The 20,820-nt window shown below is 45.5% G+C and overlaps 1 protein-coding gene across 1 annotated transcript in view; it reads left to right on the forward strand.

Moving 5' to 3' along the window:
• The window catches only part of LXN (latexin), a 106,930-nt gene that overhangs the window by 45,355 nt on the left and 40,755 nt on the right, over nucleotides 1-20,820 (forward strand). The window contains exon 2 of the mRNA XM_069608796.1: nucleotides 11,688-11,762. Coding sequence (XP_069464897.1) covers nucleotides 11,688-11,762 — 75 coding nt within the window. The remainder of the gene's footprint in view (nucleotides 1-11,687; nucleotides 11,763-20,820) is intronic.

Below are 20,820 nucleotides of genomic sequence, written 5' to 3' on the forward strand. Positions count from 1 at the left end.
GTCAACTATCTCCTGTTTTAAACATCAATGACATCTGTATTCTTATCAATTGTCCGATCATTTTCTCATAAGAAACCCCAAAAAGAGCCAAAACGTGTTGAATTCCCTCCCAACTCCTCACAACACATTACTACCCCCACCCACCCAAATAGACCTGCAGGTCATACATGTATACGGTATACCCAGACCGCACTAAATGAGCATGTTTATCAAACCCCTTAGCGGTTATCCTAGCTGCTTCATCTAATAACTTGGCTGGCTACAAACAATGTCATGAAGAGAACCTCATAGGGTCTTGTCATCCGAAGGTTACAACAGTCCATCTAATAATATCGGCCATTCCGTTCTGTTCAACATGTATGTACATAGCATAGATTCTGATCAACTCTGCTTACTCCGCTCTTGCCGATTTAGGAAATTCCTCAACCAGTCTAGTAAAGTGGGACCTATCAGGTTATACCAACCCATAGCTATGCGTCCTTTGACAATATTAGGGACAAGTCAACCATGTTATTTAGTTATTTCATTGTTTTACGCCAGGGAATTGTCCCAATAGGCACAGCAATGGTGCCCCCTCTATCCTTTAATCTTAATCACTACGGCATTCCAATAATTGCTGCAATCGCAGACAGTGCCATATCGTACGACGGAATGAGGCTTCTGCCTCACCCTCCCACCTCCTGTTTCTATCGGGACTTCTTATCTTCCGTGTGGTCAGCGCCAGCTTTCCGTCCTCTGCAGTCCCGATTCCTTGACTTTCCGTGGGGCTGGCTAATTCTCCAACACCATCATCTTTCTCAGAGTCCATGCTTCCTGAAGGAACTCCGCAACTTTACATGTGGTCGCCTGATGTAGATCGTCTAGGATGAAGATCAGAATTTCAATGGATGATATGATATAATATTCATAATGCGCCTGTACACATGTGTTTCTAGGCTCCACAAGACAAGGAAGGGGGAGACAGAGGGAAGACAAGACAACCGATCCTACTAGGCCTTGTGACATTTAGATCGTGCAAGTGTGACGAGAAGTGCAGGGGGAACCGAGGGGGGAAATGCGATCAGGGCAACATGGCTTTGAGTAAGTGCAGCCTGGGCAGCGTGGCCCTGGGTAAGTGCAAGGAGGCAGGGAGGCTGTAGGGGTTACAGTTACAGCCCCTAAGGAGGCAGTGCAAGGAGGACTGGTCATGGAGGAGCCTGGTACCCAGTGAGAATCTGAGGGTACCAAGCAGCCAGTCAGTGCAGCAGACAGGTAAGTTATCAATGAAGCGAGAGAGAGAGAGAGGGCAGAGGAGAAAAGGCAGGTCTTGAGACGCTTCCAGAACTTCAGGTGGTCCGACTCAAGTCTGAGAGGGACTGGGAGGCCGTTACAGAGGGAGACACCTGCAGAGGAGAGAGATCTACCCCCCACTCTCTTCTTGGGGAAGCATCTGAACCTCAGAGAGTTATCAGTAGCTGAGCAAAGGGCTCCATAAGGGAGATATTTAGGTAGAGAGAGTTGGATATAATGAGGGCCCAGGCCCCAGAAAGCCTTGTGGACGATGCAGAGGGTCTTGGACTTGATCCTTGCAGCCACCAGGAGCCAGTGGTGAGATTTCCTGGCTGGAGAGATGCGGTCCCTGGGCTTGAGGCCAAGAAAAAATCTTGCAGTCCTGTTCTGGATTAGTTGCAGGGGGCGAAGAGTAGAGTTAGGCAAACTGAGAAAGAGGCTGCTGCAGTAGTCCGACCTGGAGAGAACCATGGCTCTGTAGCCAGCGAGCTTCTGGGGGAAGGTGAGAAAAGGTGGAATACCTCTGAGGAGGTGCAGCTGGAAATGGGCCTTCTTAGCAAGGTCCGAGATGTGAGGAGAGAAGAAGAGGGTGGAGTGGAAGATGACACCAAGGCTTTTTGCCTTACAGGAACGCGAGGGTAGAGGGCCCAAGGAGGGCAGCCAGAGTGAGAGAGTGAAAGTGGGAGCAGGGGTCCCAATGAGAAGGATCTCAGTCTTACTGACATTAGGGCAGAGATCGTTGGAGGTGCACCAATCCTGAATCGCGTATAGACAGTCGGGAATGAGCGAGGAAGCAGAGAAGGCAAAGGGAAGGCTGTCATCCCCATAACATTCCGTCTCTTTTGCTTGTTTGCATAACTAGAAAAGCGCATTGAAGTTGTGTTGAAGTGCACCTCAGGAATAGGCTCTGTGCACTGCTTAAGACAAAAATCCAGCCTGTATGCAGGTCCTTACTGTTGTTAATGAGGTGTTGGGATATGCACAGTTCATGCCCCTCTGACAGCAAACCTTCTACTGTATTCATCCCTCCACTTTCCTTCTAAACCTCCATCACCAGTTCCCTTATGCATTCACCTCTGATCCCTCCTTTATCCCTCCAAGGCTTGTTTCTCTGTTGTAGGAGTGGGCCAGCTCTAGGATGCACTGGAATTGAAGGCCCGATTCTCACAGTATTTGCCTGCTGAACTTGTTTCGTCCATCTCATCTAGCCGTGTGCCTATCGAGGCATGGTGTTGTAGCTGGGTGTGGCGGGCGTCTGTAGGCTCTATGCCGTTTCTCAGTCTGCTTTGGCTTGAGGATTGAACTCGTCTACCAGAATGCGCTTTGTGGCATTATATGCATTGTCTAAGGGCGTGAACGCTTTGACGAGCTTATGTGCGTTGATCCCCGCTTAGAACAGTAAGGAATATTTCTTTGCATCATCATCCATCTCTTTGATGATGGCAAAGAACATTTCAAGGTGTTCAACCCACAGTGTAGCAAGACAATCAGAAAAGTGGTTGTTTGATACACAGTGACCATTCTGGACCTAAACATGAGGCACAGGGCAGAACCTCGAACTCCTGTATGACGCCTGCCATGGCTGGTGTCCTGGTCAGTGATCTGGGGTCATATTTTATCTTTCAGGAGAGGCCCTATCTCCTGTTAAAAAAAAAAGAAAAGATGGACGCCGCCATGCAGGCAGAATGGATTGCCGGGACCAGAGCTCAAAGCTTCAATCCAGCAGGCATATATTGAAATATTTCAGTTAGCACAGCTAGATTGAACTTCGTAGTCAGCTTAGTCAGATGCTTTTTTGGAAATTTGTATCCTTGCAGCCGGTTTTGTTATATCCTTAGCTGCTCTCTGCCAATCGCGAGCTGCCCAAGTGGCTTAGCTGCAACTTAACTCCTTTGGCGGCACGTTAGCCAGGCCGGTTTTTGCCAGTTAGCATCTGGGGAGCTCTGGGGCTCCAGGAGCCCGGGCTGCAGGAGCTCGGGCTGCGGGAGCTCGGGCTGCGGGGGCTCGCTGGTCATCCGTACAGGTACTACTCTTTTCTTTGTACCATTCCTGTTAAACTAGGCTTACATGAGTACCTGTACTAATGGCCCCATGCCTATACACGATTCACACTGGTGGTTTCTCCCCTTGCATCCCGCGCACTTAATATGACTAGCAGCCCGGGAGGACAGCCCCATTGGGTGCATGCTACTGGTCACTCTCCATTCACAGCAGACAAGCCAGGACAGTTTTCACAGGACGGCTTGCTACGCTTTTCCTTTGTTAACACCAGATCCCTCCTGCTACACAGAGTCAAAATAGAGGATCTTCTGTCCCATGAGGCACCTGACTTTCTGTTGATTAACTAATACTGGCTCAATGAGTCCATCCCCTCAGAGGCCACCCTGGCATCCTCATCACAGTATAACCTACTGTGGAGCGACCGGCAAGGCAAAAATGGTGGGGGAGTTGACATTTTTTGTAACAGACTCCCGGACTGTCACGTGACCTGTTGCATGGCGCCCGACAATTGTGAGTGTTTGGTGATAAAAGTTCAAATGAACCATAAAGTATCCCTTACTATACTTGCGCTGTATCGACCACCTAGAGCTAGGTCCTCTTTTGAGGAACAATTCATCAGCTTTTTAAACAATCTCACTAAAGCCAGTACCCTCATTATTGTCCTTGGCGATTGCAACCTTTGGGCAGATGATCCCTCGGACAAATACGGCCTCTTCTTTGTTAACAGCTTTAGGCTTCATAGGGTACTCACAAGCGGTGAGCAAATCAACGCACATCTCTGGACACACTCTTTATTGGATCCTCTCACACTGCTTGTCGATGTCTGACATCTCTGTTCGAGCATGTCCTTGGTCTGATCACTTCCCTGTGCCCTCACTTGTTCACCCTCCTGCCCCCCTCTGAGGATTAATGCCATTCCTAATTTTACAATGACCTCAAGAAACCTAAAAAAAAGTTGTTCCTGAGAATGTATCACCCATCCTTAAAAGCAAGCTCACTGGGCTCGAACAATTTGATAAGGCCTATGACCTGGCCTTTTTTCTTGTGGTTACTTTGAACAAAGCCGTCAATCTTCTCGCCCAGCTTCATACCAGAGTAATTCAACCAGCTTCCATCAAGAACTCCTGGTTGAAACCGGATATTCTTGATTGGAAACACTCTAAAAGGGTAGCAGAAAGAAAATGCCGTAAATCTCCTTTGCTTTCTACATTGGCCTTGTACAAACAAGCAGCACAACAGCCAAAGGCAGGTATCATGGCTGCTAAAACCACTACCTTCAATAACAGGATTTCTCAGGCTAAGTCTAGCTCTAAAGTGCTTTTTACAATCCTGAAGGAATTCGATGGCAAGACAGTCGTGGGACCAACCCCTACTAAGCATTCAAAGTGGTGTCAGGCCATCCACAAGGATTTTAAGCAAAACATTCTTAAACATCAGGAGGCTACCTGTGCTGATAGGAAGGCTATTCCACTTACGGGGGTGGACATGCCCATCTCCGGGTCTAATCCTAGGCCCACCCGAGCCCTTAAAATCAATGAGTTCACCTTCTCCCCTTGTTCTGAGAATGACGTTTCTCAGATTATAAATTCTTTGAAACCTACCGTCTGTCATGGGGACATCTGTCCCTCAAGGGTGTTTAAAGACTGCTCAGACATCTTAGTCCCTTGGGTTATCAAGTTGATGAACCTATCTTTCTCCGAAGGCCAGGTACCTCCGTTTTTGAAGGAGGCCTCGATTACGCCACTTCTCAAGAAGAGCAGCTTGGATCCATTCAAAGCTGTGAATTATCGCCCCATCACAAATGTTCCCTTTTTGCTTAAAGTGTTGGACTGAGCAGCCGTTTTACAATTCCAGAGCCATATTGAGATAAACAATATTCTCGGCTCACACCAGTCTGGCTTCCGAGCAAGACATGGCACTGAGACCTCTCTTCTCGATATGAAATCCACCCTCTCCCTCATTGTGGACAAATGCCACGCTGCCCTCCTCATGCTGCTTCACCTCTCCGCTGCCTTTGATCTCGTGGATCACTCTCTCCTTGTTACTAGGCTGCAAGAGGTGGCATGATGCTCCAATGTGGCTGTTCGATGGGTTGCATCCTTTTTGGGACCCCGCAATGCTAGGATCGTGGTGGGCGATGCAGGATCCACCACGGAGGCTAACTCCTGTGGTATACCACAGGGATCCTGTATCTACCCGACTCTTTTTAACATTTATATCCTGCCTTTCCTGGCACTTCTCGGTGACCTGGATGTACAGTATGCTAACTATGCTGACGACACCCAGGTTGTCCTGAAGCTCTCGGGTATCCACACAAGACACAGCAACCAGCAATATGGTCTATGGCACCATCCAGACCTGGGTGGCAACCAATGCGCTGGTTTTGAACAAAGACAAGACTGAGCACCTGATTGTTGCCACGGGGCCTCGGCTGAAAAAACGACCCGCAGCCTTCCAAAGTTTTAACATAGCTGGCTCCATCATACCAGTGGCAAAAAGTGTTAAGACCCTAGGGGTTATGCTCGATGTCGAGTTTACCTCCTCCTGGACATCTTGTGGCTATATTAATAAACTTCTCAGCCACATCTGTCCATTCCTGACTCCTGGGAATATGTCCCTCCTTGCATCAGCATTGGTCAACTCACACCTGGATTATTGTAATAGTTTATGGGTACTTCCCAGGCAAAGCATTCCAGGTGATTCAGAATGAGCCAGTCCGGGCCGTGAAGTGTCTAGCGAGACGGGTTCACATCACTCATACTAGGAGGGAGCTCCATTGGCTTCCTCTGAAACATCGTGTTGCTCACAAGGCTCTAATGCTGATTCACAAATGCCTGAATCTTCAGGCCCCTTCTTATCTTTGTGAACGCACCAGGGTCTACCAACACGGCCGCTCGCTTCGATGAGCTGATCAGACAAGCCTCCAACAACCTAAATTCAAACTGAAAGGGTTTTGCAGTATCTCAATCAATGTCTAGGCCCCTTTGGAATGCACTCCCACCCGACTTGAGAAAGACAGTTTCTCTGTCGGACTTCAAGAAAAAAGTTAAGACTCACCTTTTCAATGTTGCATAAACTGAACTTCTCCTCCTTGCTCTCATTCTGATCCAGCTTTTTGTCTGTGATTTGTGTGCGCTCTGAGACCTACGGGTGTGTGGCGCGTTATTATAAAAATGTAAATAAATGAATAAATAAAGAGGTAAGTGGGGAAGGAAAGAGCAGGGTGGGGGAAGGGTGCGTGATGTCTCGGAGCGGTGCGTGGAGGGTAGAGGTATCGGGAGGCAACAGTGAGAGGCCCCCTGTTGCCTCCTCACAATCAAAATGGCACCACCAAGGAAAGGGCCTTGGGTGGCTGGAAATACAGGCAAGAACACACAGTGTACTGCCCACATTTTTCAGCCACCCGATTGGCTCAGCGCACTTCCTCGGGTGAGTGGCTTCTCAGCACTGGAAGTTGGGTTGCCTGAAAGAGCAGCATGTTACAGCATTTAGAAATTATAGTTTAGAAGCCAAATAGCAGGATGAATAGATGTTTTGAGTTTCCTTTTGAGTCTGCCCAGTGAAATACATCTCCCTGAGTGATGTGGGAATTGAATTCCAAAGACAAAGGGCCAGGAAGCCGAAGAGTCTGTCTCCAATTCGAGTTTTGTTGCATCTTGCTGTGATTATTCTAAGATCTTTTGCAGACCTGGGAGTTCTGTTTGGAGGGTACAGATGTAGTTGGTCCGGCTCCATAGTAAGCATGGTGTGTCATACACAAGATTTTAATGTTGACCCTTGAACCAATGTAGAGTGCAAAGCATGGGAGTAATAGCACTCTTTACATTGTACCAGCGATTAATCGGGCTGTCACATTCTGTGACTATTGAGGCCAAAGGAAAAGGTAGACGTACCTAAATATAGACTGTTGGCATAGTCAAATCTCGAAAATAGTGATAACTGCTATTACCAATATTATTTGTTTTTGCTCAAGAAAAGGGAGGATCATCGTTAATCCTCGAAGGTTCCAAAAACTAGATTGTACCAATGGGGACATCTGAAGATGTAGTGACAAATTGTTGTGGAACATGACTTCTTAGTTCCCTGACTGTTTAGAAAGGATGAAATGTGTACCCAACTCTGTGGGACAAACAGAGGAATACCTTGCATTAGGGTCAGAGCCCAACACCGAAAATTCAGGTTTTGTGCGTTAAATTTAAGGCAATTCAGTTCATCCCACATTTGATGGCCAATAAGTAAGGCTGCAGTTGATGAGATTAATGATTTGTGTTAAGGGAGTTTAACTACATGTTCGATGAAATTGATTAGTCATACGGTTCTATGGCATCCTGATTAGTGCCATCAAAGGAAAAATGTATGTGTTAAAAAGTAGGGTGTGCCGAGCTGACCCCTGTGGAAATCTGCATGTCAGAGGTCAGACCTCTCATTTAAAGGGAGGGAAAGGGATGGCTGAAGACCTGTCCCTCAGAAAGGAGGCATTCTACTGTAGCCTGTTACACCCAGGGACTCAAGTCTATTTAATAATGTAAAATAGTGCACCATATCGAAGGCTACAGATAGATTTAGGAGGACTTTGGTGATGCTATTTGTAAATCCGGCGGGATCTGTAGGATGTCAAGAACCACCATCAGGGACCATTTCCATACCTCGTATCCAGTGGTTAAGCAGCATTGGTTTAAGCATTTTCACCAATCCATTTATGGTGAACTACATGTGGATTTTGGCACCAGCAGGCTGCTACAGCATTGTGCATGTTATGTTGGGTATCTTTTCTGAAGGTTTGGGACTTAACGCTATTGAATGGTAGAACTATGGGTGACAATTCACCTGGAATATGGCCCCTAAGAGGGCAACGTTGGACTATTTCTTTGGAAGTGGTCAAAATGCACGCTCTTCCAATGGAGTTTATTGATCATAGATTACTAGTTCTAACGATGAAAGGGCATGAGGGTGCTAGTTGTCCCAGGAGAGTTAGCGGAATTGATATAAACCATTCGGAAAATCGACTATGTTGGACACCTGCCAGCATTAACAAAATCACTGTCGTCTCCTCGTATTTAGCTGGTAGTGATTTTACTTTTTTAACCCTCGGTCTTGTGAACGATATCGAAGCATGGCTGAAACAGTTAGCATCCGAGTCTGGCACAGTGTCACAGAGACCTTTGGCCATAGATGCAAAAAAGCACTCATGCGTCTTTGATATTGCTATATGGGACACAAAAAGGCATATGAGGAGGAAGCTAAGGCAGATACATAAAGCCAGGGTCTTTGGGGGTAGCTCAGTAAAAAGGTAAAGCAAAACTATAGGAATTGGTTGAGAAGATGGCAGTGGTAGGTAAAAAACGCACAGTGGCAACAGAGGGTCAGAGCCCTGAGGAGAGGGGAATCTTGTACCATATGGCAAACGCTACCAACGGTGAAAGGTAATAAGACAACAAAAATAGTCAACCCCATTAGTGGAGGTGAATGGCTAAATTATTTCAAAGCTAGAGACGTAGTCGATCAGGTACCACATGAAGTGGACTATGGAGGTGAGATTTGGTATTTGATGGCTTCCTTGAATGAGATAGAGGTATCTATAATAAACCTAAAAAACTTTAGAGCACCTGGGCCCACCGGCATTTTGAGTATGGTCCTGAAAAGTAATCCTAGTGGTTGGGCAGGGATCCTAAACATTCTATTCGATAAAGTGTCTATGACCGGAGTGGGGCCGGTATCATAGAAACGGGCCATTCTCATCTCAGTATATAAAGAAGGGGATAGGCCATCTCCCGAGAACTACAGACTCCTCTCTCTATTAGACGTTACCGGCAAATAATTTGCCTCGTTTGCCTTAACTGTGCTTCAAGCATGGGTGGCGGAGAACAACATATTGTACACTCTCCAGACTGACTTTCGTCCTGGTTCATCTAGCGCCCATAATATTAGACTGCTAGAAAGACTCATACAAGGGGCAGTCACTAGGGGGGGAGTCTGGTGTTATATGTAGTTTACGTGGACCTTTGTGCTGCCTTCGATACAGTGGTTCGTAACACACTGGCATAAATTGGAGGGACAGGAGTGCTCGGCGTGGTTACTGTCCATATTAAGGCAACTACATCTGAATACTGGAGTGAGAGTGAAGTTGAAAGAGGAGAGAATGCTATCTGCCGCAGTGTTGGTTAACTTGGCAGTCAAGCAAGGGTGTGTGCTGGCCTCCATGTTGTTTAACCTTTATTTGGCAGGTCTTCCCCCTTTGATTATCGCTAAAAGCACATTGTTCACCAAAAATTTGAAATTCACCATTCTCCAGCATGCTGTATGCCGATGATTTGGTTGTATTTGACCACACTATTGGGGGGGGGGGGGTGAAAGATATGTGCAACAAACTCCTTAAGTATTTGTCCGAAAATGGCCTACCGATAAATATGAGTATAACCAAATGCATGTTGGCCTCGGGGAAACGAGTAAACCATGTGGCACTGAGTCCCTTGGCTGGCACTATTGCCTATGTGGCCAGCTACCTCTATCAGGGGATGGATATGGCTGCCTGCTTTGACTATTCTAACGTCAAGGATGTGAAAAAACAGAAGGTCTGCCAATTGACGTACCTCATAAGCAAATTTGCAAAGCACACAGCTGGATACTCCATGGAAGGAATTATCATGCTGTACAAGCAATGCTTTTGCCCTGCAATTTTATATGCATCAGAGGCCTTGACTATGCAGGATTTGACGTGACTTAACGTATCGGAGGGTTTCTTTTGGCGTAGCCTGTTGAATTTATCTTCTTCCACCTCCATGGAGTATCTCAGACTTGAACTAGGCTTAGTATCACTAAGTAGGCAGGTGTTGATCAGGAGTGGGGCTTTGTACATTCTGAATCAAAACCAAAATGCCTGTTATTGAATCTGATTGGAAGTGGTTATGCATCTGAGCCGGACACAAGAGGGAAGGGATATAACTATGCAGAGTTAAATATTTACGGTTTTAGGAGGATAGACTAGTTCCCTAATTCTGAAAGGGGCACGGACTGACAAGTGCAGCGATCAGATTGGATAAAGAATTACACCCATTTGTCCACATTGCATAATTATAAATACGTAGCCAATGTTACGCATAGTTACCTTAAGCACAGTCATATTTACTTTTGAGCTCAAGTCCTGCGGTGTGACAGTTGATGCTTCGACTCTGGATAAACCAGCTTCCATTGCTGGTGACACAGGGTGTATACTGCAACCTCCAGATTGAAAGACGATTCTGTCGCATAGGCGGCCTGACTAGCCAACTGCACATGGCTAGGCACGTTCTTACTCAAAGCGTGAACCTTGGTACTATGTGCATGTGTACTTTGGGAGCCTATGTGAGTAGGTATGATGCCATCAAAACCCCAGAGTGTTGGAATTATTGTATAAACACTGACTCTGAAACCTTGCACATTGCACTTAATGGGCTATGGTGCCAAATTGAGAAGATTTTAACAAGTAAGGATCGGAGATGTATAAGAAGATTGTCAAGGTTCTTTCCTTTTCTTCTTTTAGTGTTTTATATTTATTCTATTTATGGTTGTATAATTGTGTGTTTTGTGTATTTGTGAAAGTTCTATGAACGAATGCAAAGAAATAAATAATACATAAATATGTTATGTTATTTATAACGCGCTTAATACCCAGAGGTTTCTAAGCGTGGACCTGGGGCTCGAGCCTGTGGTGCTCCGTGTCGTCTTGCTTCCAAGACGAGCACGTTGCCCCTGTGCTATATTCCCGAGAAATATGTTAACAGTTCTTATACGCGCACTGTTGCCACCTGCTTGGTCTCTTGGCACTCTGGCAGATCTGTAAAGCATGGTGGGATGCAAGGTACGTTAGTAGGGCTGAGCGGGAAAAAGAGCAAGAGAGCTGTGAGGTGCCGTTGGCAGTTTTTGTTCGATGAAACCGTTCACTGAGCGTAGGTGTGTTTTTCGGTTGGTAGCCTCCATGGGGTGTTGGGGCGATACTATGTGTGGTGTGTTTCGTTGTGCTGTTGCGAAGAGCCTGCAGATTGTTGTGCTGTAGAGGTCTGGTTGTGTTTAGTTCAGAGTTTGAGGGGTGCATGCAGAAGGGAGAAATGTCATGGCTTTTTCCACAACAATGGCAAAAATATTTCCTTCATTTCCAGAATGTAAAATTCCCTGTGATCAACATATGGCACTAGCATTGGACAACTTTCCAGGCACATGCTTGTTTTAGGTCAGTACTTCATGGACACATGATCTAACCGGCAAGTAATGACCTAGGACTCAACTGTGAGAATGGACTTCCAGAATTACTTAGATCCTTTTTAGGATTTTCCTTAAAATATTCATAAATGATGTTGTGAAATGCTGTTTTACTGTGCTTGATCTATTTAAGCTGACACCCATGCAAAGGAAGCTCATTTTTAGTTCTCTTCTTTTTTCAGGACATTGAAGAAGCTTCTGGAGCGAAGAAGCACAAGTACAAGTTAACCTTTTCACTGCTGGATGGCCTCAAGAATGTAAGTTCTTAGGTTTTTAAATCAGAACGCCATATTTAGTCATGAAAGTCCAGGACGGGACCTGACTGAATATTTCTTCTGTCTTAGAATACTTGTATCAGGGTGCATTCAAAATAAGCGGGTAATCCAGCTCAGGTGGTTAAGCACCTCCGGCAGAGATCTGTGTGCAAGCCATCGGTCGGCTCAACAGGGCCGACTCTGCTCTTGGCATGAGGTGTTGACCTCACTTTGTATAAAGGAAGTTCGACCACATTAGTCTTATTTAGCACCATGACTGCTTCCAAACCCATGTCCGGGTTCTCAGAATGGGGACTTACCGGGTAATTCCAACCTTGGAGGACCCGGTAAGGCCCCATTCTGAAAACCATTCCCCATTTCCATTCGAGCCCCCATAGGGCTCAATGGGAATGGAGAAGGAGCCAATAACGGGCCCGTAAGTTACGAGCCCGTTATTAGCTCCCTGGTCCCGTAGCAGCTTCCGCTAAGGATGGCTGGTTTTACCAGCTGACCTTAGCGGGACCTGCTAAGGGACCTTGGAATGCGGCAGTAGGGGGTTAACGGCATCGGCATCGTTACCGGTGCCGTTAACCCCCTACCGCCGTACTCGTAATGACCCCCATTGACTCCCGTTGATAGCCCATATTAAAATCAGACGGTGCTGTTTAGCATATAAAGCGCTGTAGATAAACTGCAGGTCGCAAAAGAGTCAAGACCCACTAGAAGTTAAGACCTCCTGCGTCAGAATATTCCCAAAGTTTCCAACCCAGGACTTTGTTGGAAATACCCTCCATTGATGTGACAGTCCACTCACAGACCAGCTGTGGAGCCATGATGTATTCCAGGTGGCTTTATTGTACATAAGTACATATGTACAGAACTCCAGCTACTTGTGGGGTATTTACATAGTTCATGGGAAGTATATTAAGGTAGACATCTGGTGACACAGGAGACACCCACCGGCCATCCTCATAAATCCAGCTCAGGCTCCCAACTGACATTCATGGAACACTCATGCATCACACTCACTCAACATTCCCCTGATCTGGCATCCATACACCAACATTCTGTATGCATACATTCATGGCCAGTGAGACAAACAGGACCAGCTCACAATCTTTCTCTGTGGCTCTCTGCTGATTTGGAAACTCTCTTCCTCCTAATTTGCATCTGGCTATCTGTTTGCGTAACACACGGGCAGCCTTCCTATTTCCAAAACAACAATGACGTGTTTCCCTTTTCGTGCTTTGCAGTTGCAGTAGCTAGGGATTTTTATTTTATAAATGTTCTGTGCTCCGATACCCTTGGAGCAGTTTGGCACAATATGAAACTGTAAAATGAATAAAGGATTACATACCATTTAACATTCACCTGATGACCTTTGGGCTTACACTACCCTTCATGCTGTGCTATTTTGTCTCAGCTCCCACTCCACCTCATTCCACATTGCAAGGACACTTCCGCTGCAGGGCCTCTGTGCGCAAAGTAGAGTCACCAGGTGCACTTTTTGAGGCTGCAACAATGTTAGGTGGAATCGAGCCAGCCGCAGAGGGCACGGTATAGGCAACCCACTCTCTTCTTTTCCTTGCCATGCAGACCCTGATCCTCTTTATGAGACCTTTGGGTGCATTACAGGACTTGCCTGTGCCATATTGGAGGGTTCCATGTCATTTCATCGTGGGATGTTTTTTCGCGGGCTTTTTTTACCGCAGATTTTTTAACGAAAAAAAGAATTTAATTTTTTTATTTTTTATTTTGGTGGCGTCTCCCCTAACCCCCATCCCCTTTACTTTTAAATATATTTTCAAACACCCACACCCAATATATATATATTTTTCCAAACCCCCCTCACGATGAAAGGACGTTGTACCCATTGGAGACCCTCTCCCCATTGGCCTATGCCAAAATACCTGCTTGATGCACTTCTCAAGGTCCAAAGCTCATCCCCTGGACATTTTGTGATCTCAGTCCTAAGAGCTCTTGTTTGGCCAGCAGCTGACATATCTGTGTATGCCTGTGCAGGACTCTGGGTGTAGCCCTTGGCTCCAGTCTCAGTGGCTGTGGTAATCAGAAGCCTATTCAATCCATGTGTTTCCTGCGTCACAAGACCTCCTGGGAGCTTGTGCAATAGACCGTTACCTAAGGTACCTGTATGAACCACGAGCCCCGGAGCCCTGGCGCCAGCCCCTTAAAGGCCAACCCAGTGCCCTTCCTTAATGGCCACCTACAGCTTGTGGACAAGTACCTGTATGAAACGCGAGCCCCGGAGCCCTGGTGCCAGACCCTTAAAGGCCAACCCAGTGCCCTTCCTTTATGGCCACCTACAGCATGTGGACAGGTACCTATATGAAACTGGACCCCCGGGGCCCTGGTGCCAGACCCTAAAGGCAAACCCAGTGCCCTTCCTTTATGGCCACCTACAGCACGTGGACAGGTATGGCTGCCGAACCACAAGGGGTATGGCAAGGTAACTTTCCAGTGCACAGAAGCTACCCTACACACAAGCATGGGGTCATCTGCCAAGCTGCTGAAAGAATGAGTACACGGACGGTTCAAGATCATAGGCGACAGCTATAAAGAGGACTGCTTTTGCCATGCATTGCCATTAGAAAGGTGTCTTGGACAGCCTGTGGCTGATCTAACACAGAGTGGACTTGCATTTAGAAGTCAATTTGCATAGTGTGCCGAGTTAGGGATACCATCACTTCTCCCCAGGGGGGACCCCTTCCCTCTGAGCCTAGGTGGGTGAGGCTGTTACCTGATATTCACCCTAGGCGTGGTACACAGCGGGAGGACCTCACAGGAAGAGACTCCCCTCATGGGGACAAGGACTCCCGGAACATGACTCCACTCACTATCCCCATGACCCTTGAGATACCCCTTGAGAATGCTAAGGTTTGTTATTATAATAGCCCTTCCCTCCCTTCAGTAATATCTGACATCTCACCTTATCTAAGTACTAGAATGAAGAAGAACACAGGAGACATGAAGGTAATTGACTGTGCTTGTACTGGTACAAGGAGGCATAAGTAGTCAGTTGTTAACAGAGACAAAGGACTTTTACAATCCATATGGCAGGAACTCAATACAATGTATAAAAAGGAACAAAGGACTATCAAATGTGTGAAGCCCAGCCGTGTCAAGCACGGCCATGTCAAACCCAGCCGGGTCTGGCAGCAGTTATGGAGACGAACCAGTGCCAGAGATCCAGGAGCTGCTGAATGACCGGCGGTAAGAAGAGGCCAGTGAAGTGCATTGGGAGTCCTCCATGGGTTCTGCAGGAGTGACGCCGGGCAGCACAGCAGGCAAGAGAGCGTAGCCACAGGACAGACGAAAGAAGTACAGAGCAGTCGGCGGAGCCACAGCAGTGAACCAGCAGAGCCAGAGAGAAGACCTGCGGCCCCAGGAATTTCTGGTGACATACCACAATCCCACACAAGGTAACGTGAGGTACGGGAGACCCGGAGGGTACTCACAGGTAAAAGGGAGGCTGGTTCACAAAGCTCCCTCTCGCCTCAGTAGTGGGAAGCCTGCTACCTTGGTATAACCAGAGAAGGGTCTGGGACCCTAAAGCAGATACAGAGAGCATTAGAGGAAATCCTCCTTGCCACAGTGGGAAAGAGAAAACCACTGACCACCAGAGAAGGGTCTTGGACCCCAAAAAGATTTGGGACTTTTTTAACAACAAAGAAAAGTGGCAAAGTGTACATCAAGCTGAAAGCAGTGAGAAATAACTGTTCCAATCAATACCAGGAGTCATTCCCCAGGTACCAAACCAGGAGTTGTGTTAAAAATGCCAGGGGAAGGAATTAATTCCCTCTGACCTCGTTATGGTATGGTATGATAATGTTTATTTGTAAAGCGCCTATACACAAGGCAAGTGTTTCAAAGTGCTCAAAGAAGGAGAGAACAAAGGGAAAAGACAACAATTATTCAGAGCACTTGAATTACTGAACGATACAAGTCTGCACAGGCAGAGTAAGTGCATATAATACAATTAACAGTGTAGATAACAGCCAAAAGGTCTGACTACGATTCTGCAGTTTTTCCAAGTGCATTGAGGTGCCACCATGCAAGGAGGAGAGACAGGGAAGATAGATAGACGATCTTCAAGGTATGGTATGTTCAGATTGTGCAAGTGCATAGATGGGACAGGAGTGGGGAGGGGTGAGGAATCCATGTGCACCCAGTTAGTCAGGAGAGGGGAGGAGGTGAGGAATCCATGTGTGCCCAGTTAGTCATAAACTGGGTAAGTGCTGCGAGATTCCATTCTCATGGGTCATTGACCAAGTGCAGTGGCAGTGAGTCAAGTGCAGGCCCGGAGGCAAGTGCGAGAGGACTGGTGAGTGAGACTCTGAGGTACACCCGGCGGCCAGTCGGCAAGCTGTGTAGAAAAGGAGGGAAGAAGGGATAGAGTGGAGAGAGAGGTTAGCAGGGTAAAGGGAGAGAGAAGGAAGAGGAGAAGAGGAATGTCTTAAGGAGTTTCCAGAATTTAAGGAAATCGGGCTCAAGATGGAGGACAGCAGGGAGACTATTCCAGAGGGAGGCCCCTGCTGAGGATAAAGATCTCCCTCCACATCTGCTTGGAGAACCGGCTCACACACAGAAGGTTGGATGTAAATGAGCAGAGGGCTCGGGAGGGACAGTATTTAGGTAGGCATTGTTGCAGATAGGTAGGTCCAGGCCCCAGAAAGCCTTGTGGACAATGCAGAGGGTCTTGAACTTGATCCTTGCAGCCAAGGGGAGCCAATGGAGGTATTTCAGCACCAGTGAGATGCAGTCCCTGGGCTTGAAGCCAAGGATAAGTCTCACTGTTCTGTTCTGGATGAGTTGCAGAGGGTGCAAAGCAGCGGCAGGGAGGTTGAGAAAGAGGCTGTTGAAGTAATTCAGCCTAGAGAGAACCAGGGCTCTGGAGACAGTGAGCCGCTGGAGGAAGGTGAGAAAAGGAAGAGTACCTCTGATGTCCAAAATGTGAGTGGAGAAGGAGAGAGTGGAGTCGAAGAAGACCCCAGGGTTTTTTGCCTTGCAGGTGGGTGCGGGCGCAGGGCCAAGGGAGGTGGCCAGAGTGAGAGTGGCAAAGCAGGAGCAGGAGTCTTACTGGAGTTGAGACAGAGGTCGTTTGAAGCACACCATGACTGAATTGCAGACAGACAGTCAGATATGAGCGAGGTAGAGGAGGTGGCTGAGGGTAGCTTGAAGGAGAGTTGCGTGTCATCTGCATAACACCGGAGGTTAGAGATGCAAATGGCAATCACATGTGCCAGGGGAGCCATGTAGACATTGAAGAACCATGGGAATAGGTTAGAACCCTGAGGAAAGCCGCAGGTTGAAAGAGTGATAGTAGGGAGAAAGGACTCAAGTTCCACCTAGGATGAGTAGTTGGCAAGGAAGGAAGTTAACCATGTCAGAGCCTGACCTGTGATTCACAGGATGTCACAGAGACATGTGATCAGGATGTTGTGGTTTACCATGTCATAGGCAGAGGAGAGGTCAAGAAGATTGAGGACAGAGGGAGTGTTAGTGTCAAGGTCTGAGAGCAGGTCTGTTGTGAACTGTACCAAGCAATACCAGGAGAAGGGCTGAGTAAAACCCACAAGCCAGGGCAAGGGCGACAGTACCCTGGGTATTTTCATTGCAAGAGAACATTCTTTTGGACTCTATCCAGGCAACAGGAGAAGGGAGCCATTCTCCTGAAAAAGGAACTTTCTGTTAGTTTATCCTTTAGTTATAGTTTGAGGGATAGAGTAGCTTGTGACACAAGACGGTAGAGTTTATTCTTGTTTTAATTTTATTTTTATTGGTTCGGTTAATTTAAATCAACTTTTCAATATACAATACATTTGACATTTAATAAACATACAGATAAAAAGCACAGTTAGAAAAGTACTTATACAATTGATAAAGGTTCGCTAAAATGCAGTCCATACATGTCTAAAAATGTTACAAAAGGTATTGCAATGTGTAAAATCAGTTAATCTGGTACGATTCTCTACAGTAGGTAAAAAAAAAGGGGTAAACGTATTCAAAGGTGCAGTTAGTTCCAGATGACTTGGCAAACAATAATTATTTTTCCAGTCGCTAGATTAGAGATTTAATGTTTCTTACTCTTGTCTTGGTTCTATAGATCCCAGTCCTAGTCTTGGAAATAGTAAGAAGGTCATTATTGCTAGCATCAAAGAAATACTTTGGTCACTTAAAAGTTCTTTCCATAATATCTCTGAGGTCATTATATCGAATTCAGTAAATAATGTATAAAAATAATATTTCCGTAAATCAGTCAAGGCTGGACAGTATATTAGGATATGCTTTGGAGTTCTGGAGTGGTAATATCAAAGCAGCGTCTACATGCTCTATCCATCGGGCTGGCATTTGTCCCTAATCCTACTTGGTTCTTGGTAGGCCATATGTTAAATCGGAATCTTAAGAACATTGTACGATATTCTGTTGACAGGAATTTCAATAGATAGGTTTCTGTCATATTCAAGGATTTAAGATTGAAATGGCCATTTTTGAAACAGTCATATTTTTTTATTTTATCCCAAGTCGTAGGCCCAGAGCTTTTGTTTGGCTTTGTTAGGATTGGCCAATCTTTACTAATATCTGCACAGGTCATGAAATCCAGTGCTTTCTGGATCCATGGCTTTGGTATGCTATCAGACTTTGAGATGCATGCATTGGCGATAATTGATAACAAATAATTTGTATTTGGGGCTAATAGACATCTCCTGTAAAGGGGTATTATTTTCCAGATTACAATTATATTCAAGGAGAGCAGTCCTAACTCATGCCTAATAAGCTCCATAGGCGTCGATAAGGGGAGCTTGAGCATTTTCTTCCAGAAGACTCCTTCGAGCTTCGTCCAATATATGGTCCCTTTATATTGTCTTGCTTCGGCTACAAAGGTAATAACAGGCATTACTTCTTGCTTGTAATAAGTAACTGGTCCGAATGAAAATGTGCCACATTTGTTATGTATTATTCTAGCTTCTGAAATAGCTGTCTGGATTTTATTTTGCAAGGTTGTATGACAAGGTAAATCAAGTATATTATTATTGGTGTTTAATCCTAGATATATGTATTCGTCAGTAGTAATTAAAGGTTTGCTATTAAGCATCTATTTGAATTTTCACCAACGTTTGTTGTAGCATGTTAGCACTTTTGTTTTATCTAAATTAAATTAAAGGTAGTTGCCTGCGGCACAGGTTTCCAGAGCCTGGAGTGATTTTTGCAGCCCTATTGGATTTTTCGATATTAGCACTGGGTCGTCGGCATATAAAATCCAGGATATTTGTGCACAGCCTATTTTTGATGAATCAAAGGGCACTGACGTTAGGAATTTACCAATATCAGATCTAAAAAAATTAAATAGCTTTGCTGCTAATATGCAACCCTGTTTTGGCCCCCTAGTGGTTTGAAATGACCTAGATAACAGGCCTCCTTGAGTGAAGCGAACTTGTATTGAAGTTTCAGAATAGAATTGTTTAATTAGTGTTTGAATATATTGTGGCCATTTGGCTTTTCCTAATTGATCAAAGAGGAGGTCCCTTGAGAATGAAAGGCCATTTTAAAATCAATAATGGCCATGTATATTGATTGGCCTGTGTTCTGTCCTCTTATTTTGATTAATGATAAAGCTAATTGGTTGATTAAAGTTCCTAGACCAGGTACGAAGCCTGTTTGATATTTATCTGCAAGTTGAATATTATTTACCAATTTGGTAAAGTCCTTTAGTAAGAGTCGGGCAAATATCTTTCCTGGCACATCTAATAGAGCTATTGGTCGATAATTTTGTGGTCGTTCACAAGATACCAGCTGAACCCAGGCCACGACCATAAACCAGTCAACCATAAAAGATCTAAGAGAATGGTCACCCTATCTTTACTTCATAATGACATGATTTGTAAAGCGAGATACAGGAAGGGATACATTATAATCCAAAAGCGAGGGTGGAAGCCTTGGAAGCCGGAAGACGCGACTGGGATGAGTGAAATGTGTGCTGGTCAGAGTGACCTCGGGACTACCCATGTACCAGCCTATGCTCATGCCAGGTGCCCTGTATAATGATAGAGTAGCACTGTTAGTATAATGTAGCTAATTGTATTTTTGAGCCCAGCTGACCCCACATAATGGAAGATGAACGGACAGGGCTGGGACCAATGGCCTCGCATCACCGATGGAGTAGGCCGACCATGTATGGGGTTTCACCAAGCAGCTGCACAGGTTATTATTGTATATGAATGACGCAGTGTCCCGCCTGCACCCTTTTTACACACCTATTTTTTGTCTTGTTATCCTTGCAAGAATCTCTTGGTCTTTTTTCCCAAGCGGGTTTTATTTTTTCCTGATGTGAGCATTTAGGGGTGTGTCTTCAATAAATATATATATATATTTGAAAAACCAGGAAGCCATTGATGGATTCCTTAGGGGGATTGCACTCCAGTCGAACACACGCCAGCATGTAGCTCCTCAAGATAAGGAAACCAGCCAGACAGTCAGCAAGTCCTTATAGTATCCAGTTTTATTTAATGACCAGAATTTATTTTTAAAAAAAGAGAAAAACATGGTACAACGTGTTTACCATTATAAACACAACCCCTTGTAGGGACTTTTCATCAACATTAATTTCACATGTGATGTCATCAGTGATGTCATTTTTGATGTCCTGGCTGTTAGTCTTAGCAGTGCCTGGTGGTGGCGTGAGTTATGGTTGCTTAGCTTACCATAACTGGCGAGTTTTTTTCAGTTTTACCTGTAACCATAACATCCCTGTACCAACGTTTTTCCATTGAATTTCATAGGTTTTTACTGGTGCAACTTAACCATAACGTCCCTTTAACAAAGTGTTTTCATTGAATTGTATAGGTTTTTATTGGTGCAACTTAAACATAACGTCCCTTTAACAAAGTGTTTTCATTGAATTGTATAGGTTTTTATTGGTGCAACTTAAACATAACGTCTCTTTTAACAAAGTTTTTTTCAGAGAATTCCATGGGTTTTTACCAGTGCATGCTATTTTCCTACAACTTACTAATATCATACTTACCCCAATATAGCAACATTT

This window comes from Ambystoma mexicanum, chromosome 4q (assembly GCF_040938575.1).
Source record: "Ambystoma mexicanum isolate Mex_15411 chromosome 4q, UKY_AmexF1_1, whole genome shotgun sequence".
In the NCBI taxonomy this organism is placed as follows: Eukaryota; Metazoa; Chordata; class Amphibia; order Caudata; family Ambystomatidae; genus Ambystoma; species Ambystoma mexicanum.